Source organism: Apium graveolens, unplaced genomic scaffold (assembly GCF_009905375.1).
Source record: "Apium graveolens cultivar Ventura unplaced genomic scaffold, ASM990537v1 ctg907, whole genome shotgun sequence".
Classification (NCBI taxonomy): domain Eukaryota; kingdom Viridiplantae; phylum Streptophyta; class Magnoliopsida; order Apiales; family Apiaceae; genus Apium; species Apium graveolens.
In genome coordinates, this window is record NW_027421709.1 from 19,886 (window position 1) to 32,994 (window position 13,109).

The 13,109-nt window shown below is 33.9% G+C and overlaps 1 protein-coding gene across 4 annotated transcripts; it reads left to right on the forward strand.

Moving 5' to 3' along the window:
- The first annotated feature begins 319 nt into the window (after positions 1 to 319).
- Positions 320 to 12,584, forward strand: LOC141705588 (organelle RRM domain-containing protein 2, mitochondrial-like). Of its 4 annotated transcripts, none has more exons than XM_074508486.1 (6): positions 320 to 676; positions 1,613 to 1,681; positions 1,784 to 1,890; positions 11,717 to 11,805; positions 12,054 to 12,132; positions 12,224 to 12,584. In XM_074508486.1, exons 1-5 carry the CDS (start codon positions 430 to 432, stop codon positions 12,058 to 12,060), a joined length of 519 nt encoding a protein of 172 aa, XP_074364587.1. In that variant the 5' UTR covers positions 320 to 429; the 3' UTR covers positions 12,061 to 12,132; positions 12,224 to 12,584. The 4 variants fall into 4 exon arrangements, with proteins under 4 accessions (XP_074364587.1, XP_074364588.1, XP_074364589.1 ...); XM_074508487.1 differs by having other exon boundaries at positions 12,255 to 12,584; XM_074508488.1 differs by having other exon boundaries at positions 324 to 676; positions 11,717 to 11,969.
- The last annotated feature ends 525 nt before the right edge of the window (positions 12,585 to 13,109 follow it).

The window sequence follows — 13,109 nt, forward strand, 5'->3', positions numbered from 1 at the left end:
TATATAAAATATGAAAAAATACTTCAAAATCCATGACTCTTGCAAATCTGTTAAAATTTGAATACATGGAGATTTTGTTTGATTTCTTAGAATCTGTATTGAATACCTACAGATATTATAAGATTTTTTTAAATCTCAAATGAATACCCATAAATTTAAAAGAATTATTTAAAATCTGATTTAAATATCTCCAGATTTTAAAAGATTATTTAAAATCTTTATTGAATACCTACTAATTTTGAAATCAATAAAATTCTTGCAGAATCTCAAATAAATACACTTCTTTAAACTATTCAAAACGATAACGATATGAAAGTTCCAAACAGTGAAACACCATCAAATTAGTCAAACCATAATATTGATTTCTGTTTCCAGTTCTAGCATTGCAGATAAGACACAATTACGCAAACCACCACGCAGGCTCATAAAATGGCGTTGGCAACAGCACTCGTTTTTCCACTACCCAGCAGCTTTGTCCCTGCACTATTATCATCATCATCATGCACCCCCAAATTTCAATTAAAATTATTATCATCATCATCATCTTCTTCTAATAAACTTAAATCTCTATTATCCTCTTCCAGATTAGGTTTTCAATTAGTGGCGTGTTTGGATTCTTCCTTTTCACCTCATACTTCTACTTCCACCTCCTCCTCCACTAGGCTTTATGTCAGCGGTCATCCTCTCTCTCTCTCTCTCTCTCTCTCTCTCTCTCTCCCCCCCTCTCTCCCTCTCCCTCTCCCTCTCTCTCTCCCCCTCTCTCTCTCGTACTGGATAATATGGAAGTTAATTTCACATTTCAGCTTTTTATTGATAGTGCTTCAAATTCGTAAATGTATACATTATGCTCTTTTAGAATTTGAATTTACTGGATAATTTGGAAGTTAATTTCACGTTAGGTTTAATTGGTTGGGTAGAATAAGATGTTGAGTAAATAATTCAAAAGAGTGAAAAACGAGGAAGTGCAAAAATTTGACTATTGAATATGTGAGATATGTTTACAAGATAGAATAATAGAATGAAGAATTCGTCCTATTATCAGTAGGATTGAGTTCTATTATTAAATTTTCGATTGTGGATATAGAAAATCATAAAGCTTCATTTGGTCGGAAGGAACGGTATGGAGAGGGAATGGAATGGAAAATTGTGAAGAATCGTTAATGTGGAAGGAAATGAGATGACTGAAAAAATGAGGGTGCAATTTTGCTATGATCAAACTTGTGAAATATATGGGTAGGAGGTAGAATCAAACATCTAAAAGAAATGAAAAGGGAGGTAGAAACAAACATATAATTTTAAATTGGTACAAGGAGTTTCTGTATTGAATTTGTGTAAATTAGATTGGAAATGGAGGAGCGACTTTAAGTTTTGAAACATTGCCCCTAAACATTATAAAATTCATTCCATATATTATTCCTGATATTTCATTTCGCTCCAGAGAGATAAGCGTTAATAGTGTTTTTCTATTTTTTTAATTTGCGGTTCACATGAAATTTTATGATGTTCCTGTTGTGTTACCAATAGTTAAATTTGTCTTTTACTTCCACAGTTGAAGCAATGGCAAATAACCCAACTAAACACTGAAGTGAAGTTCTTGATTTTTTCCTCGCAGGACTTTCATTCCGTACTACTCAAGAGGGTCTTAGGAATGCTTTCGAAAAATTTGGGAACCTTACAGAAGGTTTGGATTGGAATACTGACAATGTCCGTGTTTGTGAATTAACACATTTTAAGTTGCCTTGCTATTAATTCTTGTTGACATGTGTTATATCTGTATTTGTAGTGAATTTGGTGATGGACAAAATAGCAAATAGGCCAAGAGGCTTCGCTTTTCTGTGTTACACAACAAAGGAGGAATCTAAGAAGGCCATCGAGGGGATGCATGGGAAGGTATGCTACCATACTATGTTAGGGAGTAATGAGAAATAAGTATCAAATATACAGTGGCTATGATTTAGCAGAACTCATGAATGCTTTTGTTTGTTGATATGTGTTTTTACTGTTGGTTAACTCATGAGAGGTTTCAGACCCTGTGGATTCTTGTGGTATATAGTTCAAATGCTAGTCTCTTTATTAGTTATCCATTTGTTGGCCACAATGCATCAATGCGCGCACACATATGTATATTGTAGTGCGTGTTGGGAAAACAACAATAGTCAATAACTACTATACTAACACAATGAGGCAGTTATATAACCAATAACAAGAACAAGGCAATAGCACCAATAACGAAAACAAAACACGAAGGTCGTAAATAAAAAAAAATAATCAGCAACTGTAAAAGAAAAATAAGTAGAGAAAGAAAGTTTAGCGTAATGAAGCTTTCAATCACAGCTGAGTCACCAATCCCTCGAGAGGAAGAGGCTGTTCTTGAAGAGTTTATTGCCCTCACTTACTGTGTTCAGAGACTGCAATAACCCTCCCAGGATAAAACAACAACAGCACACCGGTTCACAGCAACTCGATGTACAAACAGCGATCAGACCTCAGTCGCCAAAACCTATGCTAATCTGTATAATTTTGGAGGAGAGAAAAAGAGGAAGATGATAACTAGGGTTTTATGTATGTATATTCCAACGTATATATTCCAAAACGTTTTGTTCAGTATAAATATTACATCCCAAAACATAACTGAATATGTTATATTAATTAAATAAATATTCTGACTTAAATGCATTTAATGAATACTTTCAGAATCAGAAACAGCCCATCCCCGGTGGATAATGCTTAGTACACCGATGGATAATCCATATATTGTACACTGATGGATAATGCTCACTTAGTATCCCGACGGATAATGTACACTTTGTACCCCGGTGGATAATGCACACTTTGTACCCCGGTGGATAATGCACACTTTGTACCCGACAGATAATGTACACTTTGTACCCCGACGGATAATGTACACTTTGTACCCCGACGGATAATGTACACTTTGTACCCCGACGGATAATCAGTTCAGTGCATTTTGTACCCCGGTGGATAATCAATTCAGTGCATTTTGTACCCCGGTGGATAATGCACACTTTGTACCCCGATGGATAATCAGTTCAATGCATTACTCCAAATCCTAATATTCAGATTCAATATTCATATTAAAATAATATAATAAGTCAGTAAATATTATAATTAAACATTAAGTAAACTTCCTAGCTTACTTAATCAATGTGGGACAAACCCACACAACCCTTTTCAAGCTAGTATCTTCAACTCAATTTCTTTATAAATTACACTAAGAAAATGACTTAGATCCAAACAAGAAAGTTTAAGTCCTCATTAAAAGGAACAACCTCCAACAATTAGATTTAGGAAATTACATTAAGAACATGTCTAAAACATGCCTCAAACTTTCCATTTTCTAACAATCCCCCACAAATCCATACAGAGATGCATATCAGATTTTATCATGACTTGCTTTTCAGAGTCGGTACCCTCCCGGGTTTGAACCCTCCTAAGTCCTCTACTTCGATGGCTACCGGATATAGATGGAATATTTCACCTTGAATCTTTATCCGTGAAGTGTAACCACACTCCATAGACGACGACAAGTCAAAGACTATGGTCAGATCTACGGCTCTGAGACATTATGGTAGTGTCTCGATCCTGTTCATCGAATGCTTCGAGGAATAACCCTTTCCTCTAATTGCGACCTCACAATAACATTCGCTTAGCTGGGCATCTCCAAAGATGTACTGCTTACATCTCGTCTTACGACTTAACCCCATTCAGAGTAATAAAACTCTTGCTATACTTGCAGTTTCAGCACCTTTTGAGGTTTCCAGGGAATAGACTCAGATATATAAGTATCAGTTTATATAAAGTAAAGGTACTACTGATTCATCCTTACAACTTGTTATTACCACATTGAATACACTTCGAGGGATCTCCTCTCAGGTGTATTGGGTTCCCGCTGTAGATGAACCATGGGTTATCAGTCCCATCCCCAACCTCGACTTAAGGACCACAGCATGCGCAAACCCCTTAGTCAAAGGATCAGCTATATTATCCTGAGTTCCTATGAACTCTATAGCAATAATCCTATCAGACACAAGACCCCTTATAGACTTAAGCCTAACTTGGATGTGTCTCTTTGTTTTAGCATTATACTTAACACTTCTGACTTTGTCGATAGTTGTACGGCTATCACAATGAACAAAAATGGCAGGAAGCGGCTTGCTTACTACAGGTAACATACTCATGAGTCCATGTAACCATTCAGCCTCCGTCCCCGTGGCATCAAGTGTACACAACTCAGCCTCAAAAGTAGACCGAGTAATCAAAGTCTGTCTAGAAGACTTCCAGGACACTGCTCCACCCGCAAGGGTAAACAGATATCCAGTTACTCCATTGGAACCAGAATTTTTAGCTATCCAACTTGCATCACTGTACCCCTCGAGTACCCCCGGAAATCTCCGGTAATGCAAGCCAACAGAAATTGTTGCCTTGAGATATCTAAGAACTCTATCTAGTGCCTCCCAATGAGTCTTGTTCGGACAGCTTGTATATCTAGCTAACTTAGACACAGAATAAGAAATATCTGGTCTAGTCACATTAGCAAGATATTGCAAACTCCCAATAATCTGAGAATACCTTAACTGAGACACAGGAATACCTGAACTATTCTTGATAAGACCAACTTTAGCATTGAATGGAGTACTAGCGATTCTACAATTTGAATAACCATACTTCTCAAGTATAGATTTCTCTATATAATGAGACTGTGACAAGGTTATTCCATCGGTTGACCGAGTCAACTTGATCCCAAGAATCACACTAGCTTCACCCATATCCTTCATCTCAAAATGCCTTTTTAAGAAACTCTTTGTCTCCCTAATAATCTCAATATTGGTTCCAACCAACAAAATATCATCCACATATAGGCACACAATCACACATTCATTTCCTCTAACCTTATAGTAGACGCACTTGTCACTTTCATTAACTAAAAACTCAAAGCTTAAAACAGTTTCATCAAACTTCTTGTGCCAGTCTATAGGAGCTTGTTTTAGGCCATAAATAGATTTGACTAACTTACATACTTTCCTCTCGTTACCAGAAGCAACAAATCCCTCATGCTGTTCCATATAAATCTCTTCTTCAAGGTCACCATGAAGAAAAGCTGTCTTTACATCCATCTGATGGATGATAAGACCATGTACGGAAGCCAATGCAATAAACAATCTGATTATTGTCATTCTAGCAACAGGAGAGTATGTATCAAAATAGTCAATTCCTTCTCTTTGCCTAAAGCCCTTAGCAACTAGCCTAGCCTTGTACTTATCTATTGAACCATCAGGGTTTAACTTCCTCTTGAAAATCCACTTACATCCTATAGTAGAACACCCAGGAGGGAGATCGACTAACTCCCATGTTCCGTTAGAAACAATGGAGTCCATCTCACTCTTCACAGCGCCTTTCCAGTGCCTTGACTCCGAAGAATCCATGGCCTGACGGAAAGTTAAAGGTTCGTCCTCAACATTGCAAGTGATGTAATCACTTCCAAAGTCCTTGACTAGCATTGCACGCTTACTCCTTCTAGGTTCCTCTACTTCGTTAGGAGTAGAGCTACTACCAGGATCCGCCCCCACATTCATCATCCTTTCCACATGATCGGGAATGGAACTCGATGTGCGAGTGGGATCATCATCAAAAGTACCTTGTGGTATACCAGTCTTCATAGGGAACACATCCTCAAAAAATGTTGCATCACGAAACTCACCTATCGTATTCGCCACAATACCATCTATGTCAGATTTTAAAATCAAAAATCTCATAGCAATTGTGGTTTCAAGATAGCCCAAAAAGACACAATCAACAGTTTTCGGTCCTAGTTTTCGGTCCTAGTTTCTTTCTCTTGTGTTCAGGGACAAACACCTTGGCAAGACACCCCCACACATGAAGATAACTCAAACTAGTTTTACGCTTTCTCCATAATTCATAAGGAGTCTTATCCATGTGTTTCAGAGGGACTCTGTTCAGAATATGGCAAGCCGTATTCAGAGCCTCTCCCCACATGTACTTAGGCAACCCCGAATTAATCAGCATACTGTTAATCATATTTTTAAAAGTTCTGTTCTTTCGCTCTGCCACCCCATTAGACTCAGGTGTGTATGGAGGAGTCACCTCATGAACTATACCATTGCTTGCACAAAATTCATTAAATGAGGTACTCGTATACTCACCACCTCTATCCGACCTCAACCTTTTAAGTACTTTGCCAGTTTGTGTTTCAGCTTCATTTTTAAACATAATGAATTTATCTAGTGCTTCATCTTTATGTTTAAGCAAATAAACATAACAATATCTACTACAATCATCTATAAAGGTAATGAAATATCTACAATGATCCTTAGTCAACACACCACCAAATTCACATATGTCTGTGTGTACTAAATCTAACAAGTCAGAATCCCTAACAACATTATGAAATGGTTTCCTTGTTAATTTAGCTATCACACATACTTGACATTTAGTTTTCTTATCTATGGCATGCTTTGGAATCAACTCTAAATTCATCATATTCTTTAGAGCACCAAAATTTAAATGACCAAGTCGTAAGTGCCACAAATCAGATGATTCTACACAATTAACAGAATGTGCAACACTATCATTAATAAAACTGCCCAAAACAGGCTCCACATTTATTAAAAATAAACGTTCAGACAAGTAACCCTTGCCATAAAAAGTACCAGTATGTGTAATAACTACTTTATTACATTTGAGAGAAAGTTCAAAGCCATTTTTAACTAAACTGCTTCCACTAATAATGTTTCTACGAATAGAGGGAACATGATGCACTCTAGTGAGAGATAGAATCTGCCCAGAAGCAAACTTCAAGTCCATGTTTCCTATTCCAAGCACTTGAGCAGCACTAGCATTCCCCATCGTCACTGTCACTCCATGAGTCTGTTGATAAGATACAAACAGAGTAATATCAGCACAAATATGCACATTAGCTTCAGTATCAATCAATTATTCATTAGACAGATAAGTGGAAAGTAGTTCAGGGTTGTAGTTAACATACCCGTCATTGGCGTCAGAGGCAACAACCTCACCAACAACCATGTTAGCCACATGCCCACTAGTGGTTGCAAGTCCAAGCACAGTGTTTGCTTGAGCTACCACTCCAGCTTTCTTTGCTTTCTTCACAGGACAGTCTTTACTCCAATGATCAGCCTGTCCACAAGACCAACAAGGTTTGTTTGCCTTTGGTTTCTTAGCCTTGTTCTTGTCATTTTTCGGTTTAGTGTTATCCTTCTTACTGACAGATTTCCTTTTATGCCCAACAGTCACTACGTTCACCTTCAAACTACTCCCATGTTCAACAGGCATCACATGTCCTTGTTTGGACTTGTGCTGTTCCTGCACAGAGATGTCCAACATAAGGTTTGTCCATGTGATCTCTCTTTTCTATCTTTTCAGGGAGAGAGCAAACTCCTCCCAAGACTTAGGGAGCTTTTCCATCACAGCCATCACCTTTAACTTCTCAGGTAAGTCCATTCCAGACTCACCCAAAGCATGCACCAACATCTCAAACTCATGTACTTGCTCAGTCATGGATTTGGTATCCACCAGCTTGTAATCAAGAAACCTCGCCACAGAATACTTCTCAAGACCTTGAGAATCAGTATTATGGGTTTGGTCCAGCTTCTCCCACAACTGCTTAGCACTATAAGCATCCGATGAATAAACATCAAACAGAGTGTTCGCTAAAGCAGCCAGAATGGCAGCCCTAGCCACCCCATCCTTCTCAGGCCATAGCGCATAAACAGTCATAGTTTCAGGCTTTTCTTGATCCACAACAGGAGGATCATACTGTACCACCGACCATAGACCCTTAACAGTTAACCAGAGCTTCATCTTTTTCTGCCAGCGAGAAAAAGAAGCCCCCCACTGAATTTATCAGGCATGCCCGATAAATCAATAGGTTGTGGAAATCTGTACGTGGTCCAATCTATGGTGGACGCAGTAACTCCAGAACCAGAACCAACAACAACAGGAGTCTCACCAACAGGAGTATCAGTTTCGTTAACCATCTCGTTAAATAGCTATATAACAAACTAAACCCTTCAAGATTGTTGGGAAAACAACAATAGTCAATAACTATTATACTAACACAATGAGGCAGTTATATAACCAATAACAAGAACAAGGTAATAGCACCAATAACGAAAACAAAACACGAAGGTCGTAAATAAAAAAAAATAATCAGCAACTGTAAAAGAAAAATAAGTAGAGAAAGAAAGCTTAGCGTAATGAAGCTTTCAATCACAGCTGAGTCACCAATCCCTCGAGAGAAAGAGGCTGTTCTTGAAGAGTTTATTGCCCTCACTTACTGTGTTCAGAGACTGCAATAACCCTCCCAGGATAAAACAGCAACAGCATACCGGTTCACAGCAACTCGATGTACAAACAGCGATCAGACCTCAGTCGCCAAAACCTATGCTAATCTGTATAATTTTGGAGAGAAAAAGAGGAAGATGATAGCTAGGGTTTTACGTATGTATATTCCAACGTATATATTCCAAAACGTTTTGTTCAGTATAAATATTACATCCCAAAACATAACTGAATATGTTATATTAATTAAATAAATATTCTGACTTAAATGCATTTAATGAATACTTTCAGAATCAGAAACAGCCCATCCCCGGTGGATAATGCTTAGTATACCGATGGATAATCCATACATTGTACACCGATGGATAATGCTCACTTAGTATCCCGACAGATAATGTACACTTTGTACCCCGGTGAATAATGCACACTTTGTACCCCGACAGATAATATACACTTTGTACCCCGACGGATAATGTACACTTTGTACCCCGACGGATAATCAGTTTAGTGCATTTTGTACTCTGGTGGATAATCAATTCAGTGCATTTTGTACCCCGGTGGATAATGCACACTTTGTACCCCGGTGGATAATCAGTTCAGTGCATTACTCCAAATCTTGATATTCAGATTCAATATTCATATTAAAATAATATAATAAGTCAGTAAATATTATAATCAAACATTAAGTAAACTTCCTAGCTTACTTAATCAATGTGGGACGAACCCACACAACCCTTTTCAAGCTACTATCTTGAACTCACTTTCTTTATGGATTACACTAAGAAAATGGCTTAGATCCAAACAAGAAAGTTTAAGTCCTCATTACAAGGAACAACCTCCAACAATTAGATTTAGGAAATTACATTAAGAACATGTCTAAAACATGCCTCAAACTTTCCATTTTCTAACAGTGCGTAGTATCCAACTGCTGTTGTATTGTACGATATGAATGGCATGTCATAAACATTTACGATACTGAACCATGTCACGGAGTATTCCTGTACAGTTTAGTAAGAATTGAAGTTGGAAAATGCTTCTTAACTGATTATAAGCTTTGATGAATCATCCTATATAGTTAAATAGCAAAATATGTGCTTTAAGTCGTAAAAAGTTTCACCTATTCTCTCCCCCTAAACTTCACTTTTTTTTTACCATTTATCTTCCTTGTTCCTTTTTAAATATACTAGCTTTGTACCCGTGCGATGCACGGGATAATTATAATTTTTTTTGTATATAATTTTTTTGAATATTTATTATTTATTTAACTAATTTTTAATAAAATAATTTTATTCCCTAGATAAATTTTATGTTCTTCATTAATAATGTATTTTTCTAAAAAATTGTATTTTTTGTACTTATATATTTAATTATTATTGTAGCATTATATGTGACATTGATAATCTAACTATAACATATATGTTATAATTTATTTTATTATTTGAATTTTTTCATATTATAAATTTGTAAATATAATATTTTAATCATATCATATAATATGTTTACGTAATTATTTTTTTATTTTTATATATGTTTTTCTTAATCTTGTGGAGTTTGACCAAAAATTAGAAAGTTTGGATTTGCCTCTTGTGATGTTTATAATAATATTTATAATTTTTTGGTTCTAATAATGATTTTCAAAAAAAAAATACTTTACACTTAATTGTCACGGTACTTTTAAATACTCCCTCCGTCCCAATTTATCTGTTTTGTTTGACTTTTTACGGTCAAATTGACTCAATTTTGACTAAAAAGTTCATATAGTATATAATTGAAAATATGTATAAAAATTATATCACTAGAAAGTACATTTAATATACTTTAATATGCAATTTTCAGGTTTTTAAAATAATTAAATAATGAGTTTTTATTTACGGTCAAAATTGAGTCAATTTGACGATAAAAAGTCAAACAAGACAGATAATTTGGGACGGAGGGAGTATATTTTATTAGATTCATATTTCAATTTTGAATTTTAATAAAAAAATTATTATTATTATATTTCTTCCTAATTTTTATGTTTTATATGATTTATGTGTTCAAAATTTTTTAAAAGACAAACTGTAATTTCCGTTGAATTTTGTAAGATACATCTGCTCTAAATGTTTTAAAAGACAAACGGTATTTTTCCTTGTTACACAACAAAACAAATCACATGTAATAGTTATACCCAAATATAATTTAAATTTGTTTCTAATTTTATAAAATAAAAATTATCAGTTCATAAATATTTTAAATCAAATTATTTCTTTAATTACATAAATAATATAATACTTTTAATATTATTTTATATCACTTAAGAAAATATAATTGTAGCTCACATAATATGTTTATGTAGTTATTTTTATTTTATTTATATATTTTCTTTTCTTAATATTGTGGAGCTTGTTCAAAAATTTTGTATCTTGCCAATATTTCATCATTTTTCGGTTCTAGTACACATTTTGAAATAAAAACCTTACCTTTTTTTGTGATAGTACTTTTGAATTTATTTTATTTGTCTGGTTTTCAATTTTAAATTATAATAATGTTTTATGATTATTATTATATTTCTTCCTGGTTTTTATGTGTTATAAATGTGTAATTATAGTTTAATTTCTTAATTAATTATCTATTTATAAAGATTATTAAGTATTTTAATGGAATATTACAATAGTTGAAATGCATATAGTAATAATATATTTTATTGGATTTTTATTTCAAATTTAATTTATAATATTTTTATTATTATTATTATTATTATCATTATTATTATTATTATTATTATTATTATTATACCTACACTTTCACCCGTGCAACCCCACCTTATTTATTTCTATTCTATTAATGATTTTGAAAAAAAATACTGTACATTTAATTTTCATGGTCCTCTAAATGTATTTCATTATATTTTTATTTCAATTTTAAATTGTAATAATGTATCATTATTATTATATTTCAAACTTACTCATTCCAATTTTTTTTTTAAGAAAATGATACTAATTTAACCCGATTATAAATGATTTGTTAATTGTTACTTATATTTATTTTTATTAAAATAATTATTGTTTGTATTATATATAATATAATACTTTTAATATTTTTTATATCAATTAAGAATATATTATTATAGTTCAATTTCTTAATTATAAATGTTTATTATATAGATTATTAGATATTATAGTAGAATAATAGGATATCCTTAGTACCTATACCTTAGCACTTGCAATCTTGCAATCCACCTATGTGACATGTAACCTTACCACCAAAACTCCCTTACTCTAATTATATATAGGATATAATTCTAATTATATATAGGATATAATGTCTGGTTTTATGAGGCATTGAATTCTAATATAACATGTAAACTGCTAACATGCTAATTATCTTTTTCCCCCAGTTTCTGGATGGCAGAGTTATATTTGTTGAAGTTGCGAAACCTAGATCAGAGCTTCGTAAAAGCCAAAATCAGAAATCAAGAACATATGAGTGAGCTGAATAATTTTTATCTCGTTACCCAGCTATTGTGCTTCATCCTGTCTGATCATCAGAATTAACATTGTGGTCATCTCAAATCCTCTTTGTTTCCAAGTGCAAGAGTTCAAATGCAATATCATTGATCTGCGCACCTCTGTTTCTCCATCACTGTATTTGTATGCATAAACAGTATATAGATGTACTATAATATGTTGATGTTCAACGTGATTAATTAATTTATCATTTCACTTGTGATATAGGATTTAATAATTTTTTGAATGTCAACTTTTGAACATGTGATTCCCTTCACCATTTAACGGGTACATCTTTCTTCACTAGGTAAGATGCAATTTAATGTATATGTTTGGTTTGGTTTTTCCTCCTTTTGTACTTGATTACATGTTTCTCAAATTGAATGTGACTTATCTAGTTCTTGTTCACCGGGACCCGAAACTTGAAAGGCTTGCTTTATACTTATACCGGAGTATGGTTCCAGTGCAAGAGACTGCTTCACAATATTTGCAATCTGAGCCCTGATAAAATGCAATGTTGACTGATGGACAGAATGCTATCACTTTTGCGAAATATGGGTGTTTTGGTTTGGATTGGTTTTTGTGTGTTGTAAATGATGTAATTTTTGTTTCTTTTACTCCTTACTCCCGAGTTCCCGAGTTTTAATTAGGAAGGGTAACAAGTGGTGAGTGAGTAAAATAGTTTCATTTGAGTTCCTGAGTTTTAATTAGGAAGGGTAACAAGTGGTGAGTGAGTAAAGTAGTTTCATTTGCATTTGAGTTCCTGAGTTTTAATTAGGAAGGGTAACAAGTGGTGAGTGAGTAAAGTAGTTTCATTTGTATTCATAATTATGCTCCTTAATTTTTAAAAGGAGCGAAATCAAGTGGTAATGAATATAAATTTAACAAACTTTCGCCTCCAAAATTTTCACTACAAAAATATTTTAAAAATATTTTACTTTTTTATAACTTATTTACTTTTCTTTAAAAAACTAGGAAGAGAGGCCTTAATCTGGGATTGGTTTTTGATTGTTGTGCATGGTACTCCTATCATTTAAGTGCATTAAGTAGTAGATGGGCCTGTTTGGCAAATCCTATAAGCCAGCTTATTAGCTTATAAGTCCGCAACAGCTTATTTACGAGTGTTTGTCGGCCCAACTTATAAGTTGAATTTACAACTTATAAAATATAACTTATAAGTTGATAAGTTGAATGTTAGTAACGACATATTTTTTCTGAACTTATTTTTTATTTTTTTTCAATTTTTTGTTTTAAAATATAAGAATTAAGATAATTATATTTAAA